The sequence below is a fragment of the Salvia hispanica genome, chromosome 1 (assembly GCF_023119035.1).
Source record: "Salvia hispanica cultivar TCC Black 2014 chromosome 1, UniMelb_Shisp_WGS_1.0, whole genome shotgun sequence".
Classification (NCBI taxonomy): domain Eukaryota; kingdom Viridiplantae; phylum Streptophyta; class Magnoliopsida; order Lamiales; family Lamiaceae; genus Salvia; species Salvia hispanica.
In genome coordinates, this window is record NC_062965.1 from 29,439,460 (window position 1) to 29,452,913 (window position 13,454).

General features: G+C 34.6%; 1 protein-coding gene and 1 long non-coding RNA gene across 2 annotated transcripts; both read right to left on the reverse strand.

Moving 5' to 3' along the window:
- Nucleotides 1-1,579: 1,579 nt before the first annotated feature.
- LOC125221076 lies at nt 1,580-2,636 on the reverse strand. The gene is made up of 2 exons (XR_007176367.1): nt 2,246-2,636; nt 1,580-1,779 (listed from the first exon to the last, which is right to left on the reverse strand). It is a non-coding gene; the product is annotated as an uncharacterized LOC125221076 (long non-coding RNA).
- Nucleotides 2,637-10,663: 8,027 nt separating this feature from the next.
- LOC125193585 (protein FAR1-RELATED SEQUENCE 5-like) lies at nt 10,664-13,410 on the reverse strand. The gene is made up of 3 exons (XM_048091416.1): nt 12,926-13,410; nt 11,170-12,191; nt 10,664-11,064 (listed from the first exon to the last, which is right to left on the reverse strand). The coding sequence occupies exons 1-3, from the start codon at nt 13,408-13,410 to the stop codon at nt 10,664-10,666; spliced, it is 1,908 nt and encodes a 635-aa protein (XP_047947373.1).
- Nucleotides 13,411-13,454: the final 44 nt, after the last annotated feature.

Below are 13,454 nucleotides of genomic sequence, written 5' to 3' on the forward strand. Positions count from 1 at the left end.
GAAGATGCATGAGGAAAAAGAAAAAACTCCTGAAAACACGGACAGAAGAATGACTGTTTACCAGGTAAAAAAATTAAAATTAACCTTATTATTCTTTAAAAAATGAATGAATTATTGTTAACATTGCTTGTAATAGTTGTTAAAATGGCTTGTATGTGTAGTTGTCAAAGCATGTAGATTAGTTTACATAACTTGTCTGTGCAGTTGACATGATATGTCGTAGTTGACATAATAATATTAGTTATTGACACGGTTAGTGTAATATAGTTGACATGATTTGTAATTGCAAGTAACATTAAATTCACTGACAACAGAACCCGAACCCTGTTCCGATCTCTGAGATTCCACTGGCTGAAGCTAGAGAGAGACAGACTCGTGCTGAAATGCGTCCTAGCCCAGTGCTACGTTCACCATTTGAAATACGAGTCGTGCATATGAAAACAACCCTGAACCCAGATGAAAGAGATATGTACTATTACATAGTAGAAACTGAAAGAACAAATGAGTATGCATAATGTAATTCTTTGAATAATCTATACAATACTTTTATATTTCCATGCAGTTGACATAATTTATGAATGATATTTAAATGTTGTCTCCACGCTTTCATTTCAGTGATTCATGTGTCTACACTAATGGCTTTGTTTGGGCAAGCAAAGGAGTGTTTTCATCTCTGAAACCCCATTCAGAAATCAATATAGGTGTAATTGATTTATGGACAGCGCACCTGAACTACAAGGAAAGTGAAAGGGCAGAATCGTCACCTCCACGACTGTTTCTGACAACATCCCCATGCGTGAGTAATCTAAATTTCTGTGTCACCTATTTGGATGACAACTTTCACTAACAAAAATTGTTAAATGCAGTATTTGAATATAACAAATCGGCAGCCTCATTGGGATCCATTACAATCGAAGAACAACTTTGTGTCGCGAATTGAACAGGAGATTAGAACAATAGAAGATTTCGATTGGAGAAAGATTGATTTGGTAACAAATTTATTTTTGTACAAAGATCTCACAGTTTCACCTACATAATTTTGGACAGAAGTTGTCAAATTCTTTTCTCTAATTTTATCGATCATACAATACAGGTCTTCTTCCCTGTTTTTAAAAGTGGCTATTACTATCTTGTGGTATTCTGGATGAAGATGAACAAAATTGAGATAATTGATAGTGCCAAACCACCTAGAGACAAGAATCCCTTGGAAAAGTATAGTTTTGATGTTGCAATACTGGTATGCTTTTTTAAATATAACTAACAGTATGTTTAGATTTTTGTTGACATAATTTATGTATCTTGCTAATATGCTTTGTATGAAAATTTTAATTTAGTTGTTTATATATTTGCAGAAAGATATGTTTGAGGCATACTTTATAGAGAATAACATGACAGATCTATCAAAAAATGTAAAGAAGTCTCCTTTGTCACGCCCGCATTTTCTAAGGATAGAAAACACGGTGAATCGTGACCAATGGAGGACTAAAGAAGCGGGGAAGAAAAGGGAAAACAACACAACTCGACCATAGCTCAAAATAATAGGAAATAGCTCGAAATAATAGGAAATAGCTCGAATAAAAATCAGAGTATCACTTCAACAATCAACAACTCAGAATGAATATTATCTCAACAATACTTGAACTGAAAAGAAATACTATTTAGCGGAAGCATTCGAGAGTAGAATAATGTCATGTATGAAGACACAACATATTCCTAACATTTGATAAACATCTTCTTCACTTTTATGCTCAACACCCACCGCGCTCGTCACAGCTCAACCTGCACATTTTTTTAAGAAGAAATGCAGGGCTGAGTACTTGATGCACTCAGTGGACTCATGCCGAAAACATTTTATAAAAAGTATTTATCATGCCACCAATGAGTGAACTCGGGGTTTTAACTTTTAAAAATACCCAAGACACTAAAATCATTTCCATCGTAAAAGTCGGTTGATCAACCATTTTCCCATAGATGTCTACCATATCTGATCCATTGATGACAAGGAATGTGGCCACATTCCAAGTCACTAGACCGGCCGACCCAAAAGACGGCTCACGATCCCCATTGGTGTACACTAGCCTGAGTAGGGACTCACTCCCTAGTCAGACCCGAATTCGATTATCCATAGATGGCAAAAGCCACAGCAGATAGGTTCCATAGATAAAACAAAACACGGCATGACAAATATTCATTTTCACATAAAAATATACTTAGGGCATTGCCCTTATTTAAAAAGAAAGCCCACCTCGTTCATTTAGCTTCTTAATTCTTCTTTACGTTTCATTCTCGAAAAGCGTGCATGAAGTCACCTATTGGTTTAGTATACTCCGGCCCAATCTTCATTTAATTAATTTGGCTCATACCAAGTACTCCAATCCATCTCCTTACGTGAACTCCCATCTCTCAATTTGCTAACGCCTGCAATCTCAAATCTTCCTCCCCCTTTCACTTGTTTCTCTCCTCCGTCGTCTACTCTCTCCGTCTTGCTTCTACCTTCATCTCCTCTTTCTGATTTTACAGCGCCGCAGTCTCTCCGTCGAGCCGATAGCTGCCGCCATGGCCAGTGCTGTCACTATGTGCCGATGCTCGTGATTCCGCCATGAGCCCCTGCTGCTCGGTGCCCGATTGCTGCCATTCGTGACACTTGAGCAGCACCGCCTCGTCGCTGTTTTTTTTCCCTCAACTCTCGGTTTCTTCTCTCCAAACTATTTCTTCTCAACTTTGTGAAAGGGTAGAAAAACTGCAGTAGATTGGTGGTTCTCTCTCAGATTTTTAGTTGTGGAAGAACGTGAAACATGGACTATTTATACTATAGTTGGGAAAATATATCTATATATATATCTCAAAGATTTGATTTAATTTTGGTTGGAGATTTTTCAGATAAAAGGGGAAGATGGGTGAAGAGTCGTGGGAAGGGAGTTGAGATATATTTTACCAACTATTTGACTGCATAATTGGAAAAAAGAATTTGGTATATAGGCCTTCTCAAAAGACTTTAATTTATATGAATAATTGGTCTTGGAAAGAATAATTATTTTGGCGCAAAATGTAGAATCCTTTTCTCGAAAAAAGAAATAAACGTAGAAATTTTTCAGGTGCACAAACGATGTCTTTCGATGACAAATAAAAAGGTAGAAAAAGTCGGGGTGTTACACCATACAAAGTTTTTGCTTTAGATTGGGCCACAAACACCAATAAAGAAGACAACGATGTTTATATGATGAGACATATGGGGACATACTTTGGCAGCAAGGGAAGGGATTGGAATGTCGGCTTTTCTCCATGTGACATGAAGATTCTACAGGTACTCAGAGGAAGATATTGCGAAGCCATGCTTACATCAGAGAGCAACAAGAAGTGTATGGATATGATACGCAATGCTAACATCTGGATGAATGCAAACAAGCAAAGATTGTCTGCGTTACAGAACAAATACAAGGAATGGTTTAGTTGTAGACGCAATAAGTAAAAAACTGTTATATTCTGATTTGAACAAAGAGTGGTTTGAATATTTGATGTTATCATGTTTTTTAGATGGATGTGTAATACAATTATCAAATGTGGTTTTTAAACTATGCATTCTGTAATAATATATCAACTATCAAATCAGTATAGCAACTTAAATAGAAATGTCAACAACTTAAATTAAATGTCAACAGCTCAAAAACAATTCTTGTAACTAAAAAAAATATACAACTATTTTTCTTATTTTTTTAATTTAAAACATGTACTGGCATCATTATCATAAAATACATGTTAATAGTTTCCATATCAAAACTCAACATTTTGTCCATACCTTAATTATCAAATGTCAACAGCTTGTCAATAGGCTGCATATAAAATTTCAGAAAACTCAATATTTGGAACATATTCATGAATTATGGTCATACAATACATGTCAATATAAAGCAAATTAAGTGTCAAAAACAAAAATGAAAATATAAATAAACTGTATGTAATGTCAATAACTAAATAATTGTCATGTCAACTGCCTTTTTTTCAAATGTTAACAATGTCAACTGCCTTTTTTTCTAATAAAATGGAGGAAAAAAAAATTAATTCAAAATCCTCTACTCTACAAACTATTTCGCTAACTCACAAAAAAGCGTAGCAATAAATATTTCTCTACCATCTACTCTCTCACAAATAGATTACCGCTCAAAAAATTTCGACTACTCTCTCATATACAAACCCTTCATCTACTCGACTTCATCTCTTTTCTAGATTTCTAAATCGATTAAGAGTATTAGGAATGTCAACCGGACAAAAAAACACAAGTGATTCAGTTGGATCGTCGACCGTTCCTGGAAAAACGACATCAGAAATGGAGGTCCACCAAATCAACAAAAAGCAATGAAACGACTCATTCAGGTTAAAGATTTCATTCTTTTTTTAATTGTATGACTTCAATTTTAGTTTTTTAAAACACATTTTGATTATTCAAAAGATTTTATTTTTAGATTTCATTATTTAATTTTCTGATGAGTTCGACTTATGCTTTTTTTAAACAGCAGAAAAATATTCTTGCAGTTAAGTACTATATATTTAAATTTTTATGATTATTGACATTAGAAGATGTCTGTTGACATATTGGTATTGACATTTTATACAATAATTATTAACATAATGTATGCTTATTTGAATTGTAGTTGACATAGTCATATGGTTGCTAAAAAATAGATATGTTCTGTATACACAAAGATGAATTCATATGTGAAGTGTGAGAGGATTACATAGTATTATATTATATATATCAACAGGGTATGACTGCACTTGTCATATGCATGCTTGTAGTTGCTATAAATTTTGACATGATATTACTATATTGTTGACATTTTGTTGACATAGTGGTATTGACATTTTATACAATAATTATTGACATAATATATGCTTGTTTGAATGGCTGTCAATATAGTCATATGATTGCTATAAACCGTATATGTTCTGTTGACACGGTATTATTTATATTAAAAAGCGTATGACTGCACTTGCCATATGTAGGGTTGTAGTTGCTATGAATTTTGACATGATATTACTGTATTGTTGACATTTTTATTGTACTTGATTTTAATCCAGAAAAAAAAGAACACATCAAAGCGAAAAAGAAGCACAGCAATTGATAAGAACGAGTTAACTATATCTGAGATTAGAAGCAAAAGAAGAAATGACCGGAAACAATTAATTGCTTCTGAGATTAGAAGCAAAAAACGGAATGACAAGCACACGGAGGTTAAGGAACAGAATAAGAAAAGTAATTACTTTTCTAAACGGCTTCTAATCAAAAGGAAGACGTTGTTTTTTATTGAAACCATGAGAAAAATGAATGAGGCACAGGTTAATGTTGTGTAGGAGTTGGGTTTTGGGAATGTTTTGCATTTCAACATAGAGTACATTCCTAGCTTTATGGCATTCGAATTGGTGAAGAGTTTTGATGAAAAACAGTGCAAGATAAAGCTTAATAATGGGAGGAGTGTTAATATCACAGAAGACGATGTGGAGCTGGTATACGGATTTCCGAGAGGTAGGATTAGTTATTCCAGATATATCTGTAAAAGTAATGCAGCTTTCATGAGAGAGTTAGGAAAAGATTGTCAAATAAAAAAAGGAGGAAACGTTAGCCATAAAGCCGTTGAAGAACTTATATTAGCATATTGTCAAGGAGGGATAAGGATCAAGAGATTGTTCTTGGTACTATTAGAAGCAACATTGATTGAGCCATCAACATGTGGAACAATCAAGTCTAAGATTGGGGAAATAGTTGATGATCTGGACAATATTAGAAATGTCAACTGGTATTCATACAATGCTCAAGTTTGCAAAGGAAAATTGGTCAAAGAAAAAGAAGAATGCTTTTGCAGGACCACTTCCTTTGCTCATGGTATTTTTTACATTTCACATTACAGATTATTAACAGTGAACATAATTACATTAGGTTGTATGAGTAGTTGATATAGCTAGTAATTGTTATTGTTATGGATTTTATATGCAGCTCTGCTACATAGATAGAGTTTTACAAGCCAAACGTTCAGTTTCTCGTACATTCCCAATAATGAAAGGCTGGACAAGCATACATCCGCAAGCTAGGGAAAATCGAGAGATAGATGTAGGAATATTTGGTAATGGACTTATCTTCAAAAGATATGTCCGTAACCTGGAGCAGGAGCAGGAGCCTCAACAACAGATTCCACATGTAGTTGACAGTGGGGTTGGGTCTTCCCAAAGCGTTGTCCCAAAAGATATCATGCAGAATGTAGTGCAATATACATTCAACACATAAATTATGGGAATCTAGTAAAAACCCTTAAAGAAGTTCCTACGCACGTCAAAACTAATCATCTATTTGGATTAGAGTGTGATATTGCTAGATCTGCAATTGGAAGCCCAACAACTTCTATTCAATATGTGGAAGACAAGTGTGTAAAATTGGCAGAGTCATTTCTTCAAGACAAAGATGAGGCATTTGACAACTGTAAAACAATCTGTGAATCAATAGTTACTGTCGAAAAGAAAAAGGAAGCACTTGAAGATTTGAGTAAATTTCCAACTTTCAAATGGAGATTGAGACAGAAAATCAGAAAGAGGACACAACATGTGGTGTCAATAATGAATCAGCGTCTCCTATATCACCACCTATTCTAGAATCTGATAACAAGGGGAAAGATCTTGAACATGTAGAATTTACAATAACTATCTTAAACTATAAAGATATTCTGCATATTGTAGGTAAAAATATAATTGACATAATGTAATGTGTTTCAATTGAAACAACAGGAAGATAATGAGAACCAAGATGACACACATGTTGAAACGGAGAGAGAAAATCCACTGGATAAAGAAGATAATATTGTTGAGGTAACTAAAACTAAGATTAAACAATATATTATTTTTATAAAATGAGTGAAGTGTTGTTGACATGACTTGATAATGTAGTTGATATGAGTTATAATAATTATTGACATGGCTTCTACGTGTAGTTGACATGAACCATTTTGTTTACATATGTTTCTCTAAGTTGAAATTAATTTAATACTAATTATAAATTACTATTTCAATAGACTGCTGATGAAGAAGTACATGAAGAACAAGAAAATGAAGAACAAGAAGAAGGAGAAGGCACAAAAGAGGACACAACATGTGGCGTCAATAATGAATCAGTGTCTCGTATATCAACACCTGTACTAGAATCTGATAACAAGGGGAGTGAGAAAGAAAATCAGAAAGATCTTGTACAGGTACAATTTACAATAACTATCTTAAACTCTAAAGATATTCTGCATATTATAGGTAAAAATATAATTGACATAACGTAATATGTTCCAGTTGAAACAACTTGAAGATAAGGAGAATCAAGATGACACACATGTTGAAACGGACAGAGAAAAACCACTGGATAAAGAAGATAATATTGTTGAGGTAACTAAAACTAAGATTAAACATTATTTATTTTTATAAAATGAGTGAAATGTTGTTGACATGACTTGATAGTGTAGTTGATATGAGTTATAATAATTATTGACATGGCTTCTACGTGTAGTTGACATGGCTTCTACGTGTAGTTGACATAACTTATAAGTGTTGTTGACATGGCCTCTATGAGTAGTTAACATATTATGTACCGTAGTTGACATAGCAAGAATTTGTAGTTGATATGAATTTTATGTCCAATGAAAACAGAATATTGCTTCATTATCTGATATTGCACTTCCAGAAGATACAAACAAAACAGAACTCTACAAAGCAGAAGTATATGTTGTTGATATACTGCCATACCTGGAAGTTCATGAAAGAGATCTCTACTACTACATAGTAGAAACAGGAAGAACATATGAGTATGTATAATTTAAGGGTTTTTGGCTTTTTAAACCAAAACCTTTCTCTGAATTCCGATTTCCTACCCGAATAGCATAATTCCTACCCGAATAGCATAATTCAAAATGTTAAAGTTGTGTTTTGTTTATTCAAAATTTGTCATTTGTTATGTAATAATTGTGATTGTATGTATTATTGTGCCAAATAGGATCCAAATCAATTTAGTGACAAATAGGATTAAAATTGACATGTAGACAACCCGGGTTTCGTCGTTGACCCGCCGGGGGGAAAATCCTAACAAAATGAAAGTTCGTGATTTTAAAAATAAATCTCATAGTTCATGGGAAAAACCGAAATTCGGGGAAAGGTTTCGGTTTAAAAAGCCAAAAACCCATAATTTAATTATATTCACGATATAAAAAAAAATTAGTTTTCTAAACAGTAGACAAGATTTATGATTGTTGTTCATATGTCATTTTTATAACTTCATTTCAGGAATGCATATGTATGTGATGATGATTTTACTTGGGCAACCAAGGAATTGCTCAACTCACTGAAGCCCCATGAAGAAATCAAATCTGGTGTTATTGACTCATGGGCTTCACATTAGAACAACATTGAAAAAGAAAAGCCAACAACATCACCTGCACGCTTTTTCATGACCACATCTTCAACCGTAAGTAATCTAAAAATTTATATAAAATATTTGAATTAGAGGTCTCCTTAACCGAATATGTTAATTGCAGAATTTCAATGTTACAAATCGGCCAGAAAGTTGGAATACTACGATGGCAACGAACAAATTCATTGATGAAATAGAGAATGAGATTCAAAAAAGACTAGAACTTGATTGGAGAAACATTGATTTGGTAATTATATCTAACAATTAAATTTTTGAGAAAATATTAGGATGTGTTCTTTGAATGTAATTTTATCTTCCATGTGATATAGGTCTTCTTTCCAATCTGTGAAAACCGACATTACTACCTGGTAGTATTTTGGCTGAAACAAAGTAAGATTGAGATCATAGACATGAAATTGGTTTACTGGTATGATATTTTTTATCTTATTGAAACAGTCTCTACATTTTGTTGATATAATTTATGCACAATGTTAAAATGTTTTTTATGTGTACTTTTATTTATTTATTAATATATTTGCAGAAAGATATGTTGGAGGCATACTACAAAAATAAGAACTTGTTAGAGATATTCGAAAATATTAACAAGTCTTCCATCAATGTTCTTTCCTTGAAGTGGGCCACAAGCACCAACATAAAGGACTATGGTGTCTATTTAATGAGACACATGGAAACTTATGTTGGAAAAAAAGGTAGTGAATGGAATGTTGGCTTCTCTGCACGCAACATAAAGATACTCCAGGTACTGCGTGGAAGATATTGCTACAACTTGATTGCATTAAGTTACAACAACCAAAGAGTGCCCGTTTTAGAAGTAGCTGATGCATGGATGGAAGAAAAAAAGCACAAATTAATTAGTTTAAACAACAAATACAAAAAGTGGTTTGTTAATAGAAAGAAGTGAAACAAAATTTGGGATGTATTTAACGTTTAATGTTGTTAACTTTCTTGTTTTGGGATGGATTTCAAAACAGCTACTATTGTGGTTTCTTACTTTTGAACTTATTAAAATGTATATTTTCTGTTAATTTTATTAGGATTCACATGACTTATTATTATTGTTGACATGGCTTATAATTTTTATTGACATGACTCATAATTGTTGTTGACATGGTTCTATACGTACTTAAAATAGTAAATAATATAGTTGACACGGCTTTAACGTGTAATTGACATGACTTTTATGTAACGTTGACACTCTATGCACCATAGTTGATATAATTGTTATTCACATGACTTATAATTGTTGTTGACATGACTTATAATTTTTTGTGACATGGTTCTATGTGTGGTTAACATAGTATGAAATATAGTTGACAAGGCTTTAACGTGTAATTGACATGACTTTCATGACTTTCATGTACAGTTGACAAGATATGCACCATAGTTGATATAACTGTTGTTGACATGGCTTATAAGTATTGTTGACATAGTTCTGTGCATAGTTGACATGACTTATAATTGTTGTTGACATAGTATGTAACGTAGTTGACACGAGTCTATACGTAGTTGACATGACTTATAATTTTTGTTGACATGATTAATACTATGTAATATAGTTGACATGCTTGTATGTGTAGTTGACACGGCTCTAATGTGTAGTTGACATGAATTTTATGTACCATTGACACGATATGCACCATAGTTGATATAATTGTATTACTGATATTAACATGTTTTCTATGTATAGTTGACATGGCTTGAAACATAGTTGACATGACTAGTATATGTCGTTGATACGATGTGCACCATAGTTGACATAATTATATTAGTTGTTGACATGGCTAGTACGTGTAGTTGACATGGCTTGTAACATAATTGACATGACTTGTACGTGTAGTTGACACGATATGTAGCGTAGTTGCATGACTGGTATGTGCCGTTGACACGATGTGCACCATAGTTGACATGGGCAGTATATATAGTTGACATAATTTTTAAGTTGTTGACATGTGCACCTTAAAAACATGAAGGAGCATGAAAGCAAGGCAGGTCCAACTTGTATTGAAATGTCAACAACTTATAACCAAATGTCAACACCTTGTATAAAGGTGTACAACTCAGAAAACAAATCTTAAAATTAAAAAAACAGAATCATAAATAGATTTCAATAGAGAGTAAAATCAGATATAAACAACTAACAAGAAAATGTCAATAATTTGTAGTCTATGTCAACAACTAAAAAACAACTCTGACTATTAAAAAAAAAAACAATCATGTCTGCTTTCTGCCACAACTTCTAGCATTATGATCAGTAACTTTGTGACACTTTCCACAACACCTATGAGGTTTATTTTCTTTTTCAATTGCTTTCTCTATGCTTGACTTAATCTTGCTTTTCTTGTCACTTGCACCTCCTTTTGTACTAACCACATCTGGAGCATGGACAGTTATTTCTTCAGGTACAGCAATACCATATATATTCATGATTGAATCATTTTTATCAACAGACGACGATCCAGCACAGTCATCTTTAAAGATTTGAGGACCAATACCCGCAAGCAAATTATCCAAAGCAATCAAATGATCTTTATTCCTAAAAGCACGCTGATATAGACCAAAGTAACGTCCATGACACCTGTTAGCAATCTGTAGTTTGTCATCTTTGTTAGAACCTGCAGACATATAAAATGTCAACCGCCAATATAAGATATGTCAACAGCTTATACAACACATGCTAAAACTTAAACTGAAATATGTATAGAAAACAGTTTGCATACCTCTGTCAGACGCACTTTCATCACTCGTGAGACCATGAACTGCCTTTAGTAATTCACTTTTAAGCCAACGGTTACCAACATATTTCTCTGGAATATTGTTGACATCTTTGTTTCTGAGGATGAAGAAAAGGTGGCTGCATAGATAACCACACCTTAAAAATAGTTTACACTCACATTCATATGACTCAGTCTCTATCTCATGTGTAACTGTAAAGGTCTTCTTTCTAGCATCAGAAACTTTAAAGACCTCGATGTTCTCCAATGTGGACATGCTAATCATCCGACAACTCTTATCAGCCTCAGCAATCAATTCTTGTACCACTCTAAACATCCTATCTGTGTATACAGATATCAATTGCTTCTCAAATGCTAAATCAGTGACATATTTTGGAGTGATTACAGAATCATAATAGTCAAGCCTTTCAGTTTGATTCCTTTGAGCATCAATGGCATTATTATACTGAAGAGTGAAGTCAGCAAAATTAAACAACGGTTTCGAGTACCTCTTAAAAAAACTGTTTTCAGATTCTGAAAAAGATGTTGTTCTCATTAAAGAACCCATAGGAACATCTCTAAAGAAGGCTAGGATCCACATATGTTTAATAGCAAACATATCCTTAAACCATTTATGATCTTCTACACCATATTTTTCAACAATACTAGTCCATAATATATCAAACTCATCCGGATCTAACAACTCTGACCAAACACAAGACTTAAACTCCTTACTAAACTTTTCTCTATTAGAAATAGATTTAGGTATCTTCTCAAACAACTTGCTCACAATATGCCACATGCACAAACGATGCCTTGTACCAGATAATACCTTCTCAATGGCAAGCCTCATTCCCCAATCTTGGTCAGTGATTATGATTCTTGGAGCAACACCCATGCATTCAACAAATACAGTGAAAAGCCATGAAAATGCATCACAATTCTCACCGGATACGAAACCAGCTCCAAACGCAATAGGACAACCATGATTGTCTTTCCCGGTAAATGGACCAAACACCATACGATACCTATTGAACAAATAGATCAACACAAAACATCAACACATTTTTTTGATAACCAATGTCAACTATAGGTATATGCTATGCCAACTATTAAATCAGATATTATGCAAAGTACATGTTGGTATTCTGGAATTACAAGAGATAACCGGGCGTAATACAACCCAAGAAGGAATACAGAAAAGAACTGAAACGAAAATTACAAATGGAAATCGAAACTATAAACCGTAGGAAAAGGAAATAGCCGAGTCGAGGAGGCCTCTTTCCGCAAGACGAGATACGCCCGGTAGTGCTCTTCGGATTGGCGTTTCGTCCCCAAGGATAAAACGGTTGCGTCTCTGATGAAGCAGCACCGCTATCAACAGAGCTCCGGCGAACTGGATGGAGGAGAGGGCAGAGCTTCGACAGAAAAACAATGCAGAGAGGGAGAGAGCTTATGATGCAGAGTGCTTTCTAGTATTTTTTTGGTGTGTAGAATGCATGGAATGGCTAGCCTATTTATAGGCTCGGTCCACTACAGAGGGTCAACAGCCATGATGGTTGTCATCAATGCTAGACCGTAACGGTCGTCGGTTACGACGAAGCGTTAAAGAGCTGAGAGGCTGGATCTAGAAGCTTCTAGATTCGATCATGATGTGGACTGTCACGTGTCAGCCACGTTAGCTTACCGCGTCATACTGACGAGGTGTCATCCCGCTTGGCTCGCTGACGTGGAAACGGTGGTGGCCTAAAAAGAACCAGACCCACTAGCCTTGGGCCAAGCCCACGAACAGGCCCAAAGAACAGCCCAAAGACCACCCAAAGACCAATTGCCAAGATCCAAGTCCAAGTCCAAGGACAAGGGAAAGTGCAAGGAAACGGGCACAAGCACAAGCACGAGAAATACGGCATTCCTTGACTCGATTGTTGTTCCTACTGTGATAGTCGATATTTCAAACTTGTGAACAACAAATCTATATGCACTACTGTTAAGTGCATATCCAATGAAGATAAAATCAACCGTTTTAGGTCCAATTGTGACTTCTTTGGGCAGGGGAACCATCACCTTCGCCAAACACCCCCACACTTTGAGGTATTTGTATGATGGTTTCCTTCCTTTCCATAACTCATAAGGAGTGATGTCTTTTCCTTTGAGTGGAATTTTGTTTAGGATATAGTTGGCTGTCAAAATAGTCTCCCCCCACATGTTCTGGGGTAATCCTGAACTCAGTAGCAACGCATTCATCATCTCTTTTAGAGTTCGATTTTTGCGTTCAGCTACACCGTTAGATT